Source organism: Procambarus clarkii, chromosome 35 (genome assembly GCF_040958095.1).
Source record: "Procambarus clarkii isolate CNS0578487 chromosome 35, FALCON_Pclarkii_2.0, whole genome shotgun sequence".
Classification (NCBI taxonomy): Eukaryota; Metazoa; Arthropoda; class Malacostraca; order Decapoda; family Cambaridae; genus Procambarus; species Procambarus clarkii.
This window is the reverse complement of record NC_091184.1, coordinates 27,265,878-27,287,718: the sequence shown is the minus strand read 5'-3', so window position 1 is coordinate 27,287,718 and position 21,841 is coordinate 27,265,878. Positions and strand designations below refer to the sequence as shown.

At 46.6% G+C, this 21,841-nt stretch overlaps 1 protein-coding gene across 1 annotated transcript in view; it reads right to left on the bottom strand.

The window, feature by feature from the left end:
- Nucleotides 1–1,512: 1,512 nt before the first annotated feature.
- Nucleotides 1,513–21,841, bottom strand: part of CSN3 (COP9 signalosome subunit 3) — a 49,959-nt gene continuing 29,630 nt past the window's right edge. The window contains exons 7-8 of the mRNA XM_045759152.2: nt 11,332–11,445; nt 1,513–2,072 (exon numbers count right to left, since the gene is read on the bottom strand). Coding sequence (XP_045615108.1) covers nt 1,911–2,072; nt 11,332–11,445 — 276 coding nt within the window. The 3' untranslated portion in view covers nt 1,513–1,910. The remainder of the gene's footprint in view (nt 2,073–11,331; nt 11,446–21,841) is intronic.

Here is a 21,841-nt window from a genome sequence, read left to right as displayed (position 1 = left end):
ATACTGAATAATTCCTACAACAAACCTAGTTTGTTACAACTCAAAATTTGTTAGTGAGCTTTGAAATGGAGGAATTACATGAACACTCATGAAGATTATTGGTTAATCATTAATTTACCGTTGGTTGAACGTACCAATTCATAATAACGATGAAATTCAAGGTTATAAGGGGAGGTATTGCCATATCGACTGTTGCAATGGAGTGATCACTGTTTCACGGCAACGCAACGGTAATTTGTCGACCGACGAGTGTCGATTTGACTGCTAGTTTCTTAATTAGCTTTCAATGGTGCATTTACCTCTCTAGACACCATGATTGAAAGTTTATATAATTGATAAAGCAATGGATGCACATATTCACGTATAATAACCAATGAATTTTATATGGAATAGAGTCTAGTTTAATATACATGGCCTAAGTCAACAGTCGTATCCAATAACTTAGATCTTGTAGTAACATGCTTTTTTGATCATTAAAATACTGGCAAATATGGGCAAAATATGACAACTCGCCGTTTTCACTTATTTGCATATTTTCGGTATAAAAAGATGTAATTTAAAACTCTAAATATGTGCAAATCACCCTTAAATTGCACACAAAAATAACGCCCAAGTCATATTTCAAATAGACATTGTACTGGTATTTTGAAAACTGCAGGTCAATTTGGGCAAAATATGCAGGTCGATGCTTTCACTAATTTGCAAAGTTTCGGTATAAAAAGTCGTAATTTAAAACTCCAAATACTGTATGTGCATAATGAGCCAGTATAGTTTGTACATAAAGTTTTTATAAACACGAGCAAAGGGACCGAGACATTTGAATTCAAGAGTCTTTTGCAAAGACTTCCAAGAAAGCTCGCATTGAACCATCTGCCTGGTTCATCACATGATGACCTAAGCACCTCAACATCTGAGGTTACCTCATCACCATTAATCTCCACTTCAGTCAACCCAACTCCAACATACACCACCATTTCTTCCATCTAAGTATCAAAGTTCCATGAACAATAATAAGCAATATAAGCTGCTGAAAACATCTCATATTGGTGAGTACTAACAAAATACTGTCAAATTAATCACATAAAATTGTTGAATTTTTCCCCTAAATTTTAAAGATGATGAACCACTTTTCAGGATACAATAAGTTATTTCGATTCTCAGTCCCAAGGCATCTGAAAAGCATGTGGATCTCTGTAACTTCAAAGAGCCTCTGAGAGGCTCCCTCAAGATAATTTGAATAAGAAAATTAATTTCAATGTAAGGCGAGTTTCATGAAGGACTGGAGTTACAAGAATGTCAAGGATTAGGATAGGCACCAGTGTTTTATGTATTTTTTGGGAAGATGCCTCTCTACTCTCTTCAAACTGGGAAACTGGCCAATGATTATGATGACTTATATCATCTACGTAGAAAAAAGATGCCTTTAATTAGAGAAATTCAAAGCTGTTTCTTCTTTCAGTTAAACAATGAAAATAAATTGATGTTTACACTTATTATAATAAAACAAAAATGTAATGAGTGTTATAATGCAATTTATTTTATTAACAGAACTGCATTCACAACAGTAATATTTTCTAGGTTCAATATAGAAAGTGCGATTAGTGAAAGGATATGTATTTTCAAGAAATGCTCCAGTTCTACAAAATCTTCCTGCAATTTGATTAAGTAATACGAAATGATATATATAATACTGTAAAACAAAACCTTTTCCATAACACAAATTGTTTATGAACAGCAAAGGCAAATTCAAATAAATAAAAGTTTCAAACATTCATAATGGTCTATAAGATAATAAGAATGTAGATGCAATAGCTGGTGAAATGAGGTTAACTCTACTAACTTAAAAACCTCTTGCAAATCAATACATGCAAAATTTATTGTGTATAAAGTAGGCACATCACTTGAGGTTATCACATGGAAGAAACAATAGAAAATGAGGTGGATTGTGCAGATGAAGGAGTTGGTCCTTCATCATCTTGTGGACCCAAAACTTTCTGCACATACTGAGGATTAACTACAATTTCTTCTTCCATGGTTTGCAATCGCCGCTCAACTTCCGTACACAATTGCATCTGTATACAAATATCAAAAGGTTACATAATGATAAGTTTCAGCCAACTTCAAGACTGCAAAGATGCATTACTAGAGATCCTGTGCAATCTACAGTTAAGAATATTACATAAAAATATATTGTGTCCTTTCAGACAATGAAATATTAAAATAATTAAATTATTAATATATTGAAATAAAGTTTTAGTATCATAATAAAAAACAATGTTGAATGTAATGAAATGCCAACTTCTGTGAGAGACCTAGTGGCTTTTTGAAACTACTATGCTAACATAGTGCCAAACTACTAGGGGCCATCAATCACAGAGTTCTATTTGGCTTACAGAGATCTCAAGTCAGAACCTGGAACCTGTGCAAATCCTCTAGAGATGGTGTAGGGAGCAGTGGCACTAATGATAAAATTTCTATGAATTTATTCCTCTTCCATCACCGAAGCAAAAAAAAAAGACAAACATGATGCATGGCCATAAAACACGACCGAAAAACACACAAGGGAGCTAGGAACAGTGCACATAGAGAAGACACTGACCCACCCAAATGCAGGACAACCCTCAAAACTCCCAATACCTAAAAGAAGCCCAGGACAGATAAGCTAGGACAGATGAAGAGTGGCACAACTGCAAACAGAAAGAGAGCGAGGACACACCGAACCTGCAGATCCCTCATGACACAACATAAAACAATACAAGACAGCCGGGGGCCTGGACATGGCAAAAAACCAGCGTTGAATGTAATGAAACGCTATTTTCTGTGCGAGCTCCGGAGGCTCCCTGGAGCAATCGGACTGATATACGCAATATTAGTCTGGGGCATCAGTCAATGGAATTCTGCCTACCAGGGACCACGAGCCAGAACCTGGCCCCCTCAGAGAAACACAGGAAGCAATGGCCTAGTGAAACCCCCATGTGTTTGGGAGCATTCCAATGTCTGCCATCGACTGGGGTTAGGCATAACAAAACAGACCCCACCTGGTAAGTAACTGCAACTGAAGACCGAACAGAGACAGAACTCCCAAAAACATAAGGAAACGAGCAAACAAGCAAACATCATTCACCGCCGCCATACCGCTTGTGTTGGAAGGGGGGGGGGGGCCCCCGCACCGACTATTCACACCTTCAGTTTGGAGGCTGAGCATCAAAAACAAAACGAAACCAACGAACAAGAGGGATGGTGCAAGGAAGTCTTTGGGGGCTCACCCAGAAAATGGCATTTCATTACATTCAACGCTGGTTTTCTGTGGGAACCCCCTTCGGCTTAAAGAGGGGGGCTTTCTCGGGAGAGTTAAAGAGGAATTTACTCGGGAGGTGGCCGCAACGCGCACATCAACACGATGGTAGGACAAACTGGCTGCAACCTGCGACCCAAAGCCACACATGAACCACTAGGACCGGTACACTAACCCTTAGACTGCCCAATACATATACTTGTATAGACTATGGGAGTAACTTTACAGAAACCGCGCAGTATATATAAATAGAAGATTAAAGCTCTACCGCACGATTTTAAATGCCCCGCGAGGGAGAGGGGCAGCTATAATCCAGCCACGAGCGATAGGTAACAGACGCCACCTAGAAAAAAATCATGGGCAACATTCCCGGTGTAAGAGCCTCAGTACCAAGTGAGCCACCGAGGCTGGCACACAGCATGAGCTCACAGCACCGCTGTTCAGCTTGTGACCAGAGTATTGCCTACAAATGTCAAAATATATATGTACATGCTATTATTTAGCAATGATAGTAATACAGAGGACCCCTGACTGTGATAAAACTGACCAGAATTTTGATAATTGCAGGATTGTGGTGATATTTAGCACTGCGCTCTATGGTGGGAGGAGTAATGCTGAGGGAGGGAGGGAGGTGGTATTGTCTTCTGACTGTGTGTGGCCATCTTTTTTTGACTGGACTTACCACACCAGCTTAGTGGTTCGCTATGGTGAACACAAATGTAGATACTTATAGATCCATTATGTATAGATATGTATAGAGCCATCATCGTGTGCTGCCATTTTGGTGAGGGAGGTGGGGTCGTCTGCATGACATGTCATGTGTATTGGTGGCCACTATGGTCTTTGGGCAACATACCAGCTTATTTGTACAATTATGTTGAATAAGCCAGGAAGACCCCGGAACCCCAGAAGGCAGAACCGGGTCACACGAGGAAACAAAGTCCCCTGAATCCACAAAAGGGGGCCCAAGAGGAAGAAACCTCCAGAACGAAACCAAGGAACCCAAAGGAACCCAGAATTGAACCAGGGGGAGCCCAAACCACCACATTTGCCGGTGGAGAACACCACTGAAAGGCAAAGCACAGCCCCCGCAGAACCCCCTGGGAAAACGGACCCAACAGACCGAAAACCGAGGGACATTGTGTGGGAGCAAGCATACCAGCCAGGGGCACTGAGCCTAAACCCAAAGGCTCAGACCCAAATCAGAAACATTGGAAAAACTTGTTGTAAAATCAACACCCAAACGTTCCCAGAGGAACAGGCAACGGCAAGAAAACACCAGAAAAACAAAAACGACAACAGGAGAACAAAAACCCTGAAAAAATTTTGAAAACTCACCCGAGACGCTCGCTCGCACACCCAGACGCATGTAAACAAACCGCAACGCCGCCCTGGTGGCCACGCCGTGAAACCGGCAGACGAAAATGGCCGCCAGCAGGGGCTGTGACTGACGCTAAATACACAAAAACACGCCAGCAAATGTGGGAAGCTAGCAGACTGGATGGGCGAAAAACGTCGCCCAACAGCAGAAAAACCCCGGCAGGGGCAAAACCGCCCCTGAACTGCTAGCAGGCATCCCCCACAGCCCCAGGAACCAACAACAGAGGCCCCGGGGCACAGCCGTCTTCCAAGCCCTCCGCCCTTAAAGAAAAGCAAGAGTCCATGGGAAAGGCAACAAGAAAGGGCCGCTGGTAAGACCCAGAAGCCTTGGCAGGAGGCACAGGCTCAAACCTCCGTCCCCAACCCGAACGGGGCAGCCCCCGAAAACCGCCCGAGTCTCTGCCGCAACTACACCCCGCCCCGACCCCGAAACCCGCAGACGGTCCGGAGCCGGGAACATGGAGGGAAAGGGGCGAACAGCACCTAACCAAACGGGGCGGCCACGGGGCATTCGAGTGGGAAACCATCCTAGCATGTTGCAGCAACCTAACCAAGCTTGCAACACGGATGCCGCCTGTACTCTGAACAGTAATAACATCAGGAGAGTACTGGAGAAAAAGCAGAGAATCACTCGCAAGACTCCGGGTCAAGGTGTCAGTGACCCAACAGGCAGCATGACGGAGGTAAAAATGGCGACTGTCACCCGGAGACAAGGGAACAGCAACCAACGATCCCGTACAAGACGGGTTGGAACCCGGAAGACACATTCAATGGTCCCCCGAGCCCAGACAGGGGTTTCCAGGGCCCGTAGGGTAACAACTACGGGAAGCACGGGCAAGGTGTTGCTAACCGGTTAAGAAACCCAAACATAACAAGAGGGTAGATTATAGCATTGAAAACCCCTCTGAGACGTGTACAATCACGGGGGCCTAGCAGAGGGCCGCCAAACACTACCAGTGGAACTATAACCACCTTAGGCAGACCCCCACCAGGCAAGAAAAATTAAAAACAAAACAAAAACCCCGCAAAAGTACACCGTCTCCAGAGGCAACAGAAACCGGCTGCCACTTAGATGGCAGGCTGTGCAACACCTTGACGCCCTAACCAGCACAATACCAATCCCTACCCAGGGCCAAACAAGGGCCCCAAGCCCCAGCTGGCCCCAAGGGCGAGGCAAATGCCGAGCAGCAAGAACCTCTACGGGAATGGTTCCCGAACACCCCAGGGAAGATAACCCTGTTACGCAAGGGCAGTACTCACAGGGTGCTTAGGGAAGTCAGCCACTAAGCACATGCAGCCCCGGCACTGATGAAGTACTCCTGGCCACCGCACACCACAACACACGGCAGTGAACGCCACACAAGGCAAACACCGCCTAGGAAACTGAGGCCAGAGAAGCGTCAATCCCGGTTGACATTAGCGAACGAACTGAAGCTTGGCAGCCGGCGCGGTAGGTCCGGGGCTCCCCCCTCCCCCTCCCGGGGCGGGGAGGGCTGCGCGGACGATCGGCGCGGCAGTAAAGTGTGATGTTTGCTTGTTTGTTTGTTTCCTTGTGATTGTAGGGAGTTTCTACCTCTATGTTCGGTTTTTGTTTTAGTTTTTACCATGTGAGGTTTGTTTTGTTATGCCTACCTTTCTGGGTGCCTAACCCCAGTCGATGGCAGATAAGGAAAACCCCAACCACAAGGGGTTTTCCAGGGCCATTGCTCCCTGAAACCTCTCTGAAGGGGCCAGGTTCTGGCGCTGGTCCCTGGTAGGTTTGAACTCCTTAGCTAATGTCCCGGTCTAATATAACATACATTAGCCCGATAAGCTCCAGGGAGCCGTAGGGGCTCCCCACAGAAAAGCAGCCCAGAATGGTTGCAAAGCCAGGCAAGAAATGGAAAAGAACCAAAATGTAATGGGCGAGAGAAGACCTCAGGCAGGCATGACTGAACAACACTGCAGACAACCAGAGAATGAACTTCAGAACAAGAGACCAAGGTGACAGGACAAACCACAAGGCCATAGAGGCCGAACCGATGAAATAAGAAAGCGGCATAAATAAGGTACTTTTAGCACAATAAAGGACCTGACCAACAGCCCTGAGCTGCTTGGTGCATGCTAGTCACAAACTCTCAGTGAAGGACCAAGGCATCTGTGACCAGGCTGAGCGCAGAAGGAGGAAGTTGCTAAGAAACCTGATCCTGAAAAGAACAGAGGAAAATGGCAAGCATGAAGTTGCCGAAGGGCAAACAGCGTCTGTATCAATCGAACCCTTCTGGGGTAAAAAGGGGCGATACTGGAGAAACTGAGACAGCTCCCAAAGCCAAACCCTCCCCAGATGATAAACCATACAAAGTTCAGGCTTCTACACAACCACTCAAACTGCCACCACCGGGAAAAACTCACGTGGTCACTACCACCAGATGGATTTGTAAAGCCAACTGGTCAAGAGCTTCCAGAGGTAGATAGGGATGCCAACCAGGGGCCAGATTCACGAAAGCAGTTACGCAAGCACTTATGAACCTGTACATCTTTTCTCAATCTTTGGCGGCTTTGTTTCCACTTATTAAACAGTTAATGAGCTCCGAAGCACCAGGAGGCTGTTTATAACAATATCAACAGTTGAATGGGAAGTTTTCATGCTTGTAAACTGTTTAATAAATGTAATCAAAGCCGTCAAAGATTGATGAAAGATGTACACGTTCATAAGTGCTTGCGTAAGTGCTTTCGTGAATCTGGCCCCTGGAGTCCAAAATGAGATCCAGACATTTCTGAACCCATGATAGAACCAACTGGCAGTTCTGCCAGTGCCAGCTGAGAAAGAACCTGTTCACTAGCTAGGAACTCAAACTAGCATGCCATGGCCCTAACAAATGAAGGGGAAAATAACAAACAGCTTCAATATGGTGGTGTAGAGGTGTTGTGGTGGTGGTAGTGTTGAGGTGTGTTGTTGGTGATGGTGGTGGTGTGGTGTTGTTGGTGATGGTGGTGGTGGTGTGGTGGTGGTGGTGGTGATAGTGTTGAGGTGTGTTGTTGGTGATGGTGGTGGTGTGGTGTTGTTGGTGATGGTGGTGGTGGTGGTGGTGGTGGTGGTGGTGGTGGTGGTGGTAGTGTTGAGGTGTGTTGTTGGTGATGGTGGTGGTGTGGTGTTTTTGTTGTTGTTGTGGTGGTGGTGGTGGTGGTGTGGTGCTGGTGGTGTGGTGCTGGTGGTATTGTGGTGGTGGTATTGTGGTGGTGGTGGTGGTATTGTGGTGTTTTTGGTGTTGTTGTGGTGGTGGTGGTGGAGTGGTGCTGGTGGTGTGGTGCTGGTGGTATTGTGGTGGTGGTGGTTTTATTGTGGTGGTGTGGTGCTGGTGGTGTGGTGCTGGTGGTGTGGTGCTGGTGGTATTGTGGTGGTGCTGGTGGTATTGTGGTGGTGCTGGTGGTATTGTGGTGGTGGTGGTGGTGGTATTGTGGTGGTGCTGGTGGTGGTATTGTGGTGGTGGTGGTGGTGGTGGTATTGTGGTGGTGGTTATGGTATTGTGGTGGTGGTTGTGGTATTGTGGTGGTATTGTGGTGGTGGTGGTATTGTGGTGGTGGTGGTATTGTGGTGGTGGTGGTATTGTGGTGGTGGTGGTATTGTGGTGGTGGTGGTATTGTGGTGGTGGTGGTATTGTGGTGGTGGTGGTATTGTGGTGGTGGTGGTATTGTGGTGGTGGTGGTGGTGGTATTGTGGTGGTGGTGGTGGTATTGTGGTGGTGGTGGTGGTATTGTGGTGGTGGTGGTATTGTGGTGGTGGTGGTGGTATTGTGGTGGTGGTGGTATTGTGGTGGTGGTGGTGGTATTGTGGTGGTGGTGGTATTGTGGTGGTGGTGGTATTGTGGTGGTGGTGGTATTGTGGTGGTGGTGGTGGTATTGTGGTGGTGGTGGTGGTATTGTGGTGGTGGTATTGTGGTGGTGGTGGTATTGTGGTGGTGGTGGTATTGTGGTGGTGGTGGTGGTATTGTGGTGGTGGTGGTGGTATTGTGGTGGTGGTGGTATTGTGGTGGTGGTGGTATTGTGGTGGTGGTGGTATTGTGGTGGTGGTGGTGGTGGTATTGTGGTTGTGGTGGTGGTATTGTGGTGGTGGTGGTGGTGGTATTGTGGTTGTGGTATTGTGGTGGTGGTGGTGGTATTGTGGTGGTGGTATTGTGGTGGTGGTATTGTGGTGGTGGTATTGTGGTGGTGGTGGTGGTATTGTGGTGATGGTGGTGGTATTGTGGTGGTGGTGGTGGTATTGTGGTGGTGGTGGTGGTATTGTGGTGGTGGTGGTGGTATTGTGGTGGTGGTGGTGGTGGTGGTGGTATTGTGGTGGTGGTGGTGGTGGTGGTATTGTGGTGGTGGTGGTGGTATTGTGGTGGTGATGGTGGTATTGTGGTGGTGGTGGTATTGTGGTTGTGGTATTGTGGTGGTGGTGGTGGTGGTGGTGGTATTGTGGTGGTGGTATTGTGGTGGTGGTGGTGGTATTGTGGTGGTGGTGGTATTGTGGTTGTGGTATTGTGGTGGTGGTGGTGGTGGTATTGTGGTGGTGGTGGTGGTATTGTGGTGGTGGTATTGTGGTGGTGGTATTGTGGTGGTGGTGGTGGTGGTATTGTGGTGGTGGTATTGTGGTTGTGGTATTGTGGTGGTGGTGGTATTGTGGTGGTGGTGGTGGTGGTATTGTGGTGGTATTGTGGTGGTATTGTGGTGGTATTGTGGTGGTGGTGGTATTGTGGTGGTGGTGGTGGTGGTATTGTGGTGGTGGTGGTATTGTGGTGGTGGTGGTGGTATTGTGGTGGTGGTATTGTGGTGGTGGTGGTATTGTGGTGGTGGTGGTGGTGGTGGTATTGTGGTGCTGGTGGTGGTATTGTGGTGGTGGTGGTATTGTGGTGGTATTGTGGTGGTGGTGGTATTGTGGTGGTGGTATTGTGGTGGTGGTGGTGGTGGTATTGTGGTGGTGGTATTGTGGTGGTGGTGGTGGTGGTATTGTGGTGGTGGTATTGTGGTGGTGGTGGTGGTGGTATTGTGGTGGTGGTGGTGGTATTGTGGTGGTGGTATTGTGGTGGTGGTATTGTGGTGGTATTGTGGTGATGGTGGTGGTATTGTGGTGGTGGTGGTGGTATTGTGGTGGTGGTGGTGGTATTGTGGTGGTGGTCGTATTGTGGTGGTGGTGGTGGTGGTATTGTGGTGGTGGTGGTGGTGGTGGTATTGTGGTGGTGGTGGTGGTATTGTGGTGGTGGTGGTGGTATTGTGGTGGTGGTGGTATTGTGGTTGTGGTATTGTGGTGGTGGTGGTGGTATTGTGGTGGTGGTGGTGGTATTGTGGTGGTGGTATTGTGGTGGTGGTATTGTGGTGGTGGTGGTGGTGGTATTGTGGCTGTGGTATTGTGGTGGTGGTGGTGGTATTGTGGTGGTGGTATTGTGGTGGTGGTGGTGGTATTGTGGTGGTGGTATTGTGGTGGTGGTGGTATTGTGGTGATGGTGGTGGTATTGTGGTGATGGTGGTGGTATTGTGGTGGTGGTGGTGGTGGTATTGTGGTGGTGGTGGTGGTATTGTGGTGGTGGTGGTGGTGGTATTGTGGTGGTGGTGGTGGTGGTGGTGGTATTGTGGTGGTGGTGGTGGTGGTATTGTGGTGGTGGTGGTGGTGGTGGTATTGTGGTGGTGATGGTGGTATTGTGGTGGTGGTGGTATTGTGGTTGTGGTATTGTGGTGGTGGTGGTGGTGGTATTGTGGTGGTGGTGGTATTGTGGTGGTGGTGGTATTGTGGTGGTGGTGGTATTGTGGTTGTGGTATTGTGGTGGTGGTGGTGGTGGTGGTGGTGGTGGTGGTATTGTGGTGGTGGTGGTGGTATTGTGGTGGTGGTGGTGGTATTGTGGTGGTGGTATTGTGGTATTGTGGTGGTGGTATTGTGGTGGTGGTATTGTGGTGGTGGTGGTGGTATTGTGGTGGTGGTGGTATTGTGGTTGTGGTATTGTGGTGGTGGTGGTATTGTGGTGGTGGTGGTGGTATTGTGGTGGTGGTGGTGGTGGTGGTATTGTGGTGGTGGTGGTGGTGGTATTGTGGTGGTGGTATTGTGGTGGTATTGTGGTGGTATTGTGGTGGTGGTGGTATTGTGGTGGTGGTGGTGGTGGTATTGTGGTGGTGGTGGTATTGTGGTGGTGGTGGTGGTGGTATTGTGGTGGTGGTGGTATTGTGGTGGTGGTGGTGGTATTGTGGTGGTGGTATTGTGGTGGTATTGTGGTGGTGGTGGTATTGTGGTGGTGGTGGTGGTATTGTGGTGCTGGTGGTGGTATTGTGGTGGTGGTGGTTGTGGTGGTATTGTGGTGGTGGTGGTATTGTGGTGGTGGTGGTATTGTGGTGGTGGTGGTATTGTGGTGGTATTGTGGTGGTGGTGGTATTGTGGTGGTGGTGGTGGTATTGTGGTGCTGGTGGTATTGTGGTGGTGGTGGTGCTGGTGGTATTGTGGTGGTGGTGGTGGTATTGTGGTGGTGGTGGTGGTATTGTGGTGCTGGTGGTAGCAGTTTAGGCAGTTTTTTTTTTGTTGATGATGATGAAGTCAGCACTAATTGAGTTAACATTATGTGTCAGACAACCATGTATTCCTTATATTACATTCATTAAGACTGACTTAAATTTTGTTATTGTTTTAGGGCGAGGAACAGAAAATTACTTGCCTCTTTATCGAGATGGGCCATCATGGTGGGCGAGTTATACTTTTCTGGGTTATCCAAAAACACAACCATCCCATCTCGTTGATTTATGCTGGCATGGATCTCACCATCATCAATCTGTAAAATAATGAAGAAAACAAAGTTCAATTTGCACTGCCCAACCCAACCTTCACCTCCTCCCTGCCTTCCCTCCAAAGTATATACAGTGGAACCTCGGTACTCGAACAGCTCCCAACTGAAACATTTCTGCATTCAGACGCTGTGTTCATGTTTGGTACTTGACCGTTTGCTTGTCACTCACACATGAACACATGTCCCTGACACATCAGTTTTGTCATGGCTGTCATTCAGTACAGAACACCACTAGACTTCTCTAAAATTTCTCGGATATTTTTTACATTCTTACTGTAAATAAGTCACCATGGAACCTAAGAAAGTTAGTGATAAGAGCCAAGCAAAATGAAAATTACTGTAGTTAGAACTACAATTTAAATTAAAAAAACAGTGTTGAATGTAATGAAATGCCAGTTTCTGGGTAAGCCCCGGAGGTTCCCTGATGCTATTAAAACTGATATAGTGCTGTATCAGTTTTGTAAAACTGATTTTTGTAGTTTTGTAAAAATCATAAAACTAATATAGTGCTATATTATGGGGTCATCAGTCACAGAGTTCTTATGCCTACTGGGGAATACGAGCCAGAACCCTGCCCCCTCAGAGATGCACAGATAGTAATGACCCATGAACACTTAACATTTAGAGAATGTCATCTTGCCATCGACCAGGGAAGGCAGCCATCAAGGTAGGCGAGTCAAAACAGACTAATGCCTTTTTGAAAATGCGACCTACAAACTTCATCCAACTAGCCCCCCCCCCCCTCTCATTAGTGCCAAACCCCATGAATGAGGAAAACACAGACTAGAGGGAGGTTCTTCATTTGAGGGTGTCAAGGAGCTTCCGGGGCTCACCCAGAAACTGCCGTTTCATTACATTCAATGCTGGTTTTCTGCAGGGAGCCTCATTGGCACCCTGATGCTAGCTATACACATAGAAGGGAAAACCAGCATTGAATGTAATGAAACACCATTTTCTGGGCGAGACCTGGAGGCTCCCGGGAGCTTATCCAGGCTAATTTCGATATATTAGACTTTGGTCAGTCAGTGTGAATGGAGTTCTTAGGCCTACCGGCAACCACGAGCCATAACCTGGCCCCCTCAGAGGGGCACGGAGAGCAATGGCCTATAGAATTGCACAAGTGATTTGGAGCATCTGGTTGATACCTGGTTGATACCTGGTTGATGGGGTTCTGGGAGTTCTTCTACTCCCCAAGCCCGGCCCGAGGCCAGGCTTGACTTGAGAGTGTTTGGTCCACTAGGCTGTTGCTTGGAGCGGCCTGCAGGCCCACATACCCACCATAGCCCGATTGGTCCGGCACTCCTTGGAGGAATAAATCTAGTTTCCTCTTGAAGATGTCCAAGGTTGTTCCGGCAATATTTCTTATGCTTGCTGGGAGGACGTTGAACAACCGCGGACCTCTGATGTTTATACAGTGTTCTCTGATTGTGCCTATGGCACCTCTGCTCTTCACCGGTTCTATTCTACATTTTCTTCCATATCGTTCACTCCAGTACGTTGTTATTTTTCTGTGTAGATTTGGTACTTGGCCCTCCAGTATCTTCCAGGTGTATATTATTTGATATCTCTCTCGTCTTCTTTCTAGTGTGTACATTTGGAGGGCTTTGAGACGATCCCAATAATTTAGGTGCTTTATTGCGTCTATGCGTGCCGTATATGTTCTCTGTATTCCCTCTATTTCAGCAATCTCTCCTGCTCTGAAGGGGGAAGTGAGTACTGAGCAGTACTCAAGACGGGACAACACAAGTGCCTTGAAGAGTACAACCATTGTGATGAGATCCCTAGATTTGAAAGTTCTCGTAATCCATCCTATCATTTTTCTGGCTGTCGCAATATTTGATTGGTTATGCTCCTTAAACGTTAGGTCGTCAGACATTATTATTCCCAAATCCTTTACATGCTGTTTTCCTACTATGGGTACATTTGATTGTGTTTTGTACTCTGTATTATGTTTAAGGTCCTCATTTTTACCGTACCTGAGTACCTGGAATTTATCGCTGTTAAACATCATGTTATTTTCTGATGCCCAGTCGAAAACTTTATTAATATCAGCTTGAAGTTTTTCAATGTCTTCAGCCGAGGTAATTTTCATACTGATTTTTGTGTCATCTGCAAAGGATGATACGAAGCTGTGACTTGTATTTTTGTCTATATCTGATATGAGAATAAGGAAAAGCAGCGGTGCAAGGACTGTACCCTGAGGTACAGAGCTTTTAACTGCACTTGGACTAGATTTTATATGGTTGACCATTACTTGCTGAGTCCTGTTTGACAGAAAACCGAGTATCCAGCGTCCTACTTTACTGGTTATTCCCATTGACTTCCTTTTGTGTGCTATCACGCCATGGTCACATTTATCGAAAGCCTTTGCGAAGTCCGTGTATATCACATCAGCATTCTGTTTTTCTTCTAATGCTTCAGTGACTTTGTCGTAGTGCTCAAGTAGCTGTGAGAGGCACGATCTTCCCGCTCGAAATCCATGTTGGCCTGGGTTGTGAAAGTCATTGGTCTCCATGAAATTGGTGACCTGACTCCTAATCACTCTCTCAAATACTTTTATGATGTGCGATGTTAGTGCAACTGGTCTATAATTCTTTGCCAATGCTTTGCTCCCTCCCTTGTGTAGAGGGGCTATGTCTGCTATTTTAAGTGCATCTGGTCTCTCCCCCGTGTCCAAGCTCTTCCTCCACACTATACGGAGTGCCTGTGCTACCGGCACTTTGCATTTCTTTATAAATATTGAATTCCATGAGTCTGGACCTGGGGCCGAGTGCATGGGCATGTTTTCAATTTCTCTTTCAAAATTTAGTGCGCTCGTGTTTATATCAGTTATATTTACAGGGGTTTGAATATCCCGCATAAAGAAATTGTCTGGATCTTCCACCTTCATGTTGTTTATTGGAGTGCTAAACATGTCCTCATACTGCTTTTTTAGGATTTCACTAATTTCTTTGTCATCCTCCGTGTATGAACCTTCACTTGTACGAATAGGTCCAATACTGGCAGTGGTTTTTGCTTTTGATTTCGCATATGAGAAGAAATACTTTGGATTTTTCTTTATTTCCTGAATTGCTTTCTGTTCTAGCTGCCTTTCTTCAGTTTCATATGAGTGTTTCAATTTCCGCTCGATTTCTTCAATCTCCCTATTTAAATTATTCCTTCTTTGACGAGAAATTCGTGTCTGCATAAGCAGTTCCGTTATTTTTTTCCTGCGTTTATAGTGTCGTCTGCGTTCTCTTTCTACATTAGATCTCTTTCTGGCTTTCCTCAAAGGAACATGTTTCAGACAGACTTGATACGCTTCTGAAGTCAGTTTTTCTATTCCTTCTGTAGGACTTGTATTACTTAGAACAGTTCCCCATGGAATGTTTGTAAGTTCCCTGTTTATTATCTCCCAGTCTATCCTTTTATTATTAAAATTGAATTTACTGAATAGCCCCTCTCGCTTTATCAACGTTTTAGGTCTATTCTGAGTATTGATGGTCGCTTGCACTTCAATGAGCGTGTGATCTGAGTATGTGGTATCTGACATCATAATGTCACTGATAATGTCTTCATTGTTCGTAAAGACCAGATCTAGAATATTTTCATTTCTCGTTGGCTCCGATATCTGCTGATTGAGTGAAAATTTGTCACAGAATCTAAGTAGTTCTCTAATCTTTGGTTGGTTAGGTCCTGATAGATTTCCTGGTATAATATTATTGTTTGCTATTTTCCACCTGAGACTAGGCAAGTTGAAGTCTCCTAGGAAGATAATATCAGGTATCGGGTTCTCCAAATTATCAAGGCTATTCTCTATTTTGCTTATCTGTTCTGTGAATTCCTCAGCCGTTGCATCTGGCGGTTTGTATATTAGAATAATCACTAAATTTATTTTCTCTATTTTTAATCCCAGTACCTCTACCACCTCATTTGTAACGTTTAGGAGCTCCAAGCATACAAGGTCTTCCCTAATATACAGACCCACTCCTCCATGTGACCTAATTTTCCTATCACACCTGTATACGTTATATCCTGGAATCTATATCTCACTGTCCAACAATTCCCCTGCATGGGTTTCTGTGAAAGCTCCAAATACTGCATTTGACTCCGTGAGGAGGCCATTTATGAACTGTACTTTGTTGTTTGTTCTTGTTTTCAGTCCTTGTATGTTGGCAAAGATGAATGAGGTTACTCTATTAGTGATAGTTTGAATGGGAGACATTTTCGGCAAGCCCATTATTCGTGGACATAATGAGTTTGTTCTGACCAGTACTGATTGTTGTAGGGCAGTTGTCTGTCGTAGTTGTAGTTCCCTTTCGGTGGGTAATTGTATCTGTAATTCGGGAATGCAAGTGGATCTGGCATCCAGTTCCATACATTCTCCTTGCTGCTCCTTTTGAATTCTCTGCCGGTCTGGTATAAAAAATTTATAGTTTCCTGCAAATTCATTATCCTGCTTGCCACTCTTTATGTAGCGTTCCGTGCCTTTCACGTGAAAGTGTGGGCAGCTGAGGTCATAGCATTTTCTGTCCTCCAGTGAGGTTTGGCACATGTCAGGATGGAAAAACCTACATATTGATCCAAATCGACACTCCCCTTTCCTAAGCATATTTAAACATTTTTTGGGATTTTGGTAACTGCATTCTAATCCTTTCTTATTACCAGCATATCTATGTCTGCATATGCCCTTTGCATAAAATTTGCATAAGTCTGTCCTTCTGTTCTGAATTACTCTATCGGGAACCGTCGTAGTGTCTGTACCTATCGAGCTGTCAGTGCTGTCTGGTACACTTTCTAGTTTACCGTCATCTACATCCTGGCCTACTGAGTCAGAGTTTACATCTTCCCAAGTTTCAGCCTCAGTTTTATCCCTGACTATAGCCTCCGCCCCTTGTATATTAGAATTGTTGTTCCTTTCCCACTCCTTCTGGATGGCTGGTAGGCTTCCAATGAATGATGTTTTCCGATCATGCGTCATGTTATCTAGAAGGTTTTTTAGGATATTCCAAGCTGGCAGGTCATTTTTACACACCCAGAGCAAGTGACCAGCTCTCAGTGCCATAGTGTTACTCACTCCTGTATAAGCCGAATGGAATCTAGTCTTACAGATATAACATTCAATTCCCGTTACCTTTGTCTTTAAGGAGTTGTTACAGTGGCCACAAATTTGTTTATTTACTCCCATTTTGCCTTGTTTTGTTGTATATATCTATATATTTATAATATTATATGTATATTGTATATTTGTAACAATATATATGTATATATATTTATATGTTTAATATTTATAATATTATATGTATACCATATATTTGTAATATTATGTATGTTATTTTGTTCAAACTTTATGGCAGGTACTTAGCGTAGGGTAGCGAGACTGGTCCCCGGTCGGTACAGGTGACCTCTTGTTGTCCCAGGTTGATGTCACCAGTTTCCAGTTACCCGATTTATAACCACTGATGCCGCCTCTTGCCACTATTCTATATTTCTAGTATTCTATATTTATAATATTCACTTCCAACTTATATGTTGTTGTGATACCCGTTCCACATCACTGTTCCACGAATCACAGTTCACTATTTTTTTTTTCCTAATACACGCATGTACACAAAGCCTCGTTCACTGGCTCACTCGTGGTCTAACGTTTATTCTCTATTTAACACAAAGTTCTATTGTTAATGACTATTTTCAATTTTCCAGCGGGTCACTATGCACTTTGTTATGTCTGTAATCAGTAATCCACAGCAGTAGTCCTAAGAATCCCAGTTAATGTCATGATTTTAACAGAGCGCGCATGGTATGTCTGCCCCCTCCCTCGACCTCGACATCACTCCATAAGATGGCAGACATATTATGTCTGCCATCGACCGGGTCAGGCACCCAGAAAGGTGCCTGACCTTTCTGTGACCCAAATAAGGGTGTGACCAAAACACACCCTTATTCTGTTGAAACTATTACTGAAAGTCAAATGAGTGGACAGAACTACCCAAAGACAAATGAGCAAACGAGCATGACGTCACCACGTGCCAAGCCGCCGTTTGCCCAGCTTCCCCCCTTCCTGGGAGGGGGAAGGGGGAGCCCCAAACCCCTCATGCCAGGTACCAACACCTCAGTTCTGAGGCTGGATGTCAAAAACACACGAAAACCACCGACAGGAGGGAAGGAGGGTTGCCGGGGTGCCTCCAGGTCTCACCCAGAAAATGGCGTTTCATTACATTCAACACTAGTTTTCTGGAGGGGGAGCTTCTTTGGCTCCCCGGAGCCATTTACCAAAAGATGAAAAACATGAGGGATTTACCCGGGTGGAGGTTGGCACTCGCCCCTCAAGTTACCCCCAGTTGCAGCCAGACAACTGGCTGTAACCGCCAACCCAAAGCGACACAGACCCAACTAAGCCCAGGAACATTGACCAGGTAGCGTGCAGCCAGGACCCTGTTCGACCGCCAAAACCCCTCGCCCAAATGTCAGCCCAAGACATGTTATGGAAGACGGCAGCAATAACAGCAAACTTATGAACATCATGGGCACAAGGATAGACCACAGGCTGACTAGATCAAATAATCCTGCAAAAACCTGGGAGACCAGAATCCTGAAACAGGGACGAAGGAAAACTGGATCAACCCAAAGCGCATCCCCGGACACAGAAGCCGTGGCACGCAAATAACGGCAAAACAAAACACATGATGCACCCCAGGCCTGACCAACCAAGCATCAACAACCCAAGGACCCCTCTGGAAAGTAGCCGTCTCATTCTTCGCCAGAAAAGAAGGAGACTGCTGCAAATGAACAAACCTACACCCGAGTCAAAGGAGCAGAAACCTCTACGCCAAAGGAGAGCATGAAGCTCCCAACCCGTTCCCCAGAGGGCAATGCCAACAGAAAAAAAAGAGCCTCGGAGAAACAATCTCGAACTGAAGGGGCCACTACAAACTGAAGGGAAGAGAGATAATAGAGCATCCTGTCCAACGACCAGGACGGCTCAAGTGACACATGAGCAGGCCAGAGGTGAAACAATGCCTGAGACAGCTTGCAAAACAGCGCAAAAGTGACATCTATGCCGAAAGCAAGCTGCAGCAGCTCCGCCAGTGCCGCACGATAGGAGGAGACAGTATTCGACATAAGATGACGGTCTTGAAACAGCCACGAGAGAAAGGACAAGACAACCTTAACAGAAAGCAAAGGGCCAAGAGGACTACTCTTCCCTGGTAAGTCTCCAAGCGAACTAGGACCTGAAGCAACATATGAACCAGGGGAAAGATACAGGTAACCCCACCTTGACCAGTCCTGCCGAAAAGCATCGACTACGACAGTCTTGCAGTCGGGGAAGGGCACCACAAATACCGGGAGATGCCTCAACCATGCCGACGCGAAGAGGTCCACCTCCAGGAGCCCGTACATCCAGTAGAGTCAATTGAATGAGTCGGCGTTGACCATCCATTCCATGGACAGGGGAATGAACCGAGACAGGCCGTCTGCCAATAGGTTGGACACCCCTCGAATGTGAACCGCCAGGACAGCCAAACCCCGAGAACTCAGCAAACAAGTCACCCGAAGCGACCAGCCCCAAAGAGCCAAGGACCGCATCGAACCCCATCGGTTCAAGCAATGAACTACCAGTCCGAATGGAGACTGATCGTCGATCCGCGAGCGACCTGAACCCTCCAAAGCAATCCACACTGCCGCGAAATCCCGCACCGTGCTGTGGGCCCAACGGAAGGACAGACCCCACCGCCCCCTGGCCGGCCTGGTGAGCACTGGTTACAGAGCCCAGCCAAGAGACAACACGTCCGTCAACACATCGAGCGATGAACCACCGGGGAGCAGTCCGAATGGTGGGACCTTGGAGGGACTCGAACCAGGCCAGGACCCGGAGCAACATCCAGATGATCGGGGGTTAAGAGGAACAAAAATGCCCCCCTCCCCTTCAACTAGTCCAGCCGAAAGGCATCCAAAGCGAGGGCCTTAAGATCAGAAAACGGAGCTGCATACAAGGGAAGGCATCCATGCTGAAGCAAGGTCATCCGCATCAAAGTGCCTGCATGCTTCACAAAGCATAGGAAGGAGGCAGCATCACTGGTCAATTCCATGGAAACAGGGCAGAACCATGACAAACAGTCTGCAAGAATGTTCAACACTCCCAGGACATGAACAGCTTGGAGAGCCAAACCCTGAGAATAGCCAGCAGACGAGCTATTCAAATCATCCAGCTCCACATTAAACAAGTACCTAAGAGAATTGCCCCCAGTTGACAGAATGAACCACAGGGAAACAGTCTGAATGGAGGCAAAGCAGGGAACCGAGCCAAAGAACCGAACCCTAAAAAGCTGAAGAGGAAGCTGGTGACACAGCAGCCAGTGAAGAGCCAATGGGGTCCACACCAATCAATCACATTAGAGGCTGCCCCAAAAGTACCAGAACAGCTGTTGAAGTCACACCTTGCCCAGAGGATAAATTATGCAGGCTATGTGGAGCCGGTCGGCAGAGCAGACAGAACGCTGGACTTGTGATCCTGTGGTCCTGGGTTCGATCCCAGGCACCGGCGAGAAACAATGGGCAGAGTTTCTTTCACCCTATGCCCCTGTTACCTAGCAGTAAAATAGGTACTTGGGTGTTAGTCAGCTGTCACGGACTGCTTCCTGGGGGTGGAGGCCTGGTCGAGGACCGGGCCGCAGGAGACACTAAAAAAGCCCCGAAATCATCTCAAGATAACCATCAAGAACCTCAAGATAACCTCAAGTTTAGGCTTCCACACAACCATTTGAAAAACCGTCGAGTCACCAGGGACCAACTCAACACCAACAGATGGTGGGGTGCTGCAGCTGGATCACCGCCGCTGGAGAGAGGGAACGCGAAGCGAACTGGGAGTCCCACATGAGGCGCAGCCAAGTCCGAACCTAGCACGGAACCAACGGGACTTCTACAAGCCCCCCAGAAACCTGAAATCCGGCAAGCTGAGAAAGAACCAGATCCCTGGCCAGCAAACACATGAACCAGCTGGGAGCACATACCAGCCAGTTGTTGAAGTAGGTCCAAACCCCTAACAAATGAAGATGAGTCACAACAATCCAAGCCAGGCAAGTGAACACGCATGGACCCAGATTGAACACAAACTAAAGACCCCAAAATTGGTAAGCCTATCACCCCACAACACCTTGCCAAACCCTGAACCTCAGATTCATAGGTACAGTATGTGCCAATACACATCTCAGAGTCCCAAGGAAATCATTCAAACACCCACCTTAAGAATGAGATGGACCTGGAACATAGTGGTCCTCCAGAATGAGGTGCAAGGAATGAACCAGTGTGGCAGCAAAATGTCGATGATGAACCGGAGGACTTTCAAGTCCCATTTCAGGAACGTAAAAGGCAGGAAACCCAGCCACTCAGAGATGACCCGACAGAGGCGAGAAGAGTTGTCCTATCCAGAGGGACCCTTAACCCAAAAGGAAGAGGGACTAACCAATTCCACCACAAGCAGTGGGAAACAACCCAAAAGGCTCCCAAATTGTGAGACCAGGAGTTGGCAAACAAAGCAAGCCACCCAGTCAAAGGGGGTGAACTATGAAAAGGGGCAGTTCTACCCATAAGTAGCCGAAATCTCCGAAAGTAGCCGAAATACCCATAAGAGAGTATGGCCCCGACCCGATAGAGATGGACTGGCTGTAGAAAGTGCTTGCGACCTGGCATCTGGCTCCACAGATGGTCTAACTCGACCCATTGCAGGTGAATGCAAAGATCAGGCAACACAACCTATTGATATGTGAATTGGGCAGCAAAGAATGTGACACAGAGGCCAAGACCCCCACATATAGCATTCACCAAATGCTTCATCGTCCTTCTGGAGCCAGTTAGACTGAAGCTCCAAGAGACCCAAGAAAGGCACAATGGAACCCAAATGTAGATAGTCCCAAAAGTCTTACTCCACAAGCACCACCAATAATAAGAGAACCCGGGCATGGAGCTGCACGAGACCCATGTCCCGAGAAAGAGCGGGAGGGGCACAAAAGAAGAGCAACCCAGAAACACGTGCAACACAATTGACACCTCATGCTACTAAAGCATGAGGTGTCAACAAAACCCGGTCCCAGGTTCAACAAAAGCCACACGAAGCACCAAGCGAGAATGGTGGATTGTCTGCCAGCCGGGAAGACGGAACCTTGTAACGTATCCAATAATGAGAAGTTCCAAACTTAAAAAAAAAGAGATAGGATCCATCAGCGAGGCATAATTTGGGTCTCACAGGAATGTAAACAAAGCCTCACAAGACACTATAGAAGGGACCCAAGAGGCAGAAAACCTCCAGAAGAGCCATCTCAAAAGACCAGAAGGCATGCAGAAATAAACTCTCGAGATGATTTCGGGGCTTTTTAGTGTCCCCGTGGCCCGGTCCTCGACCAGG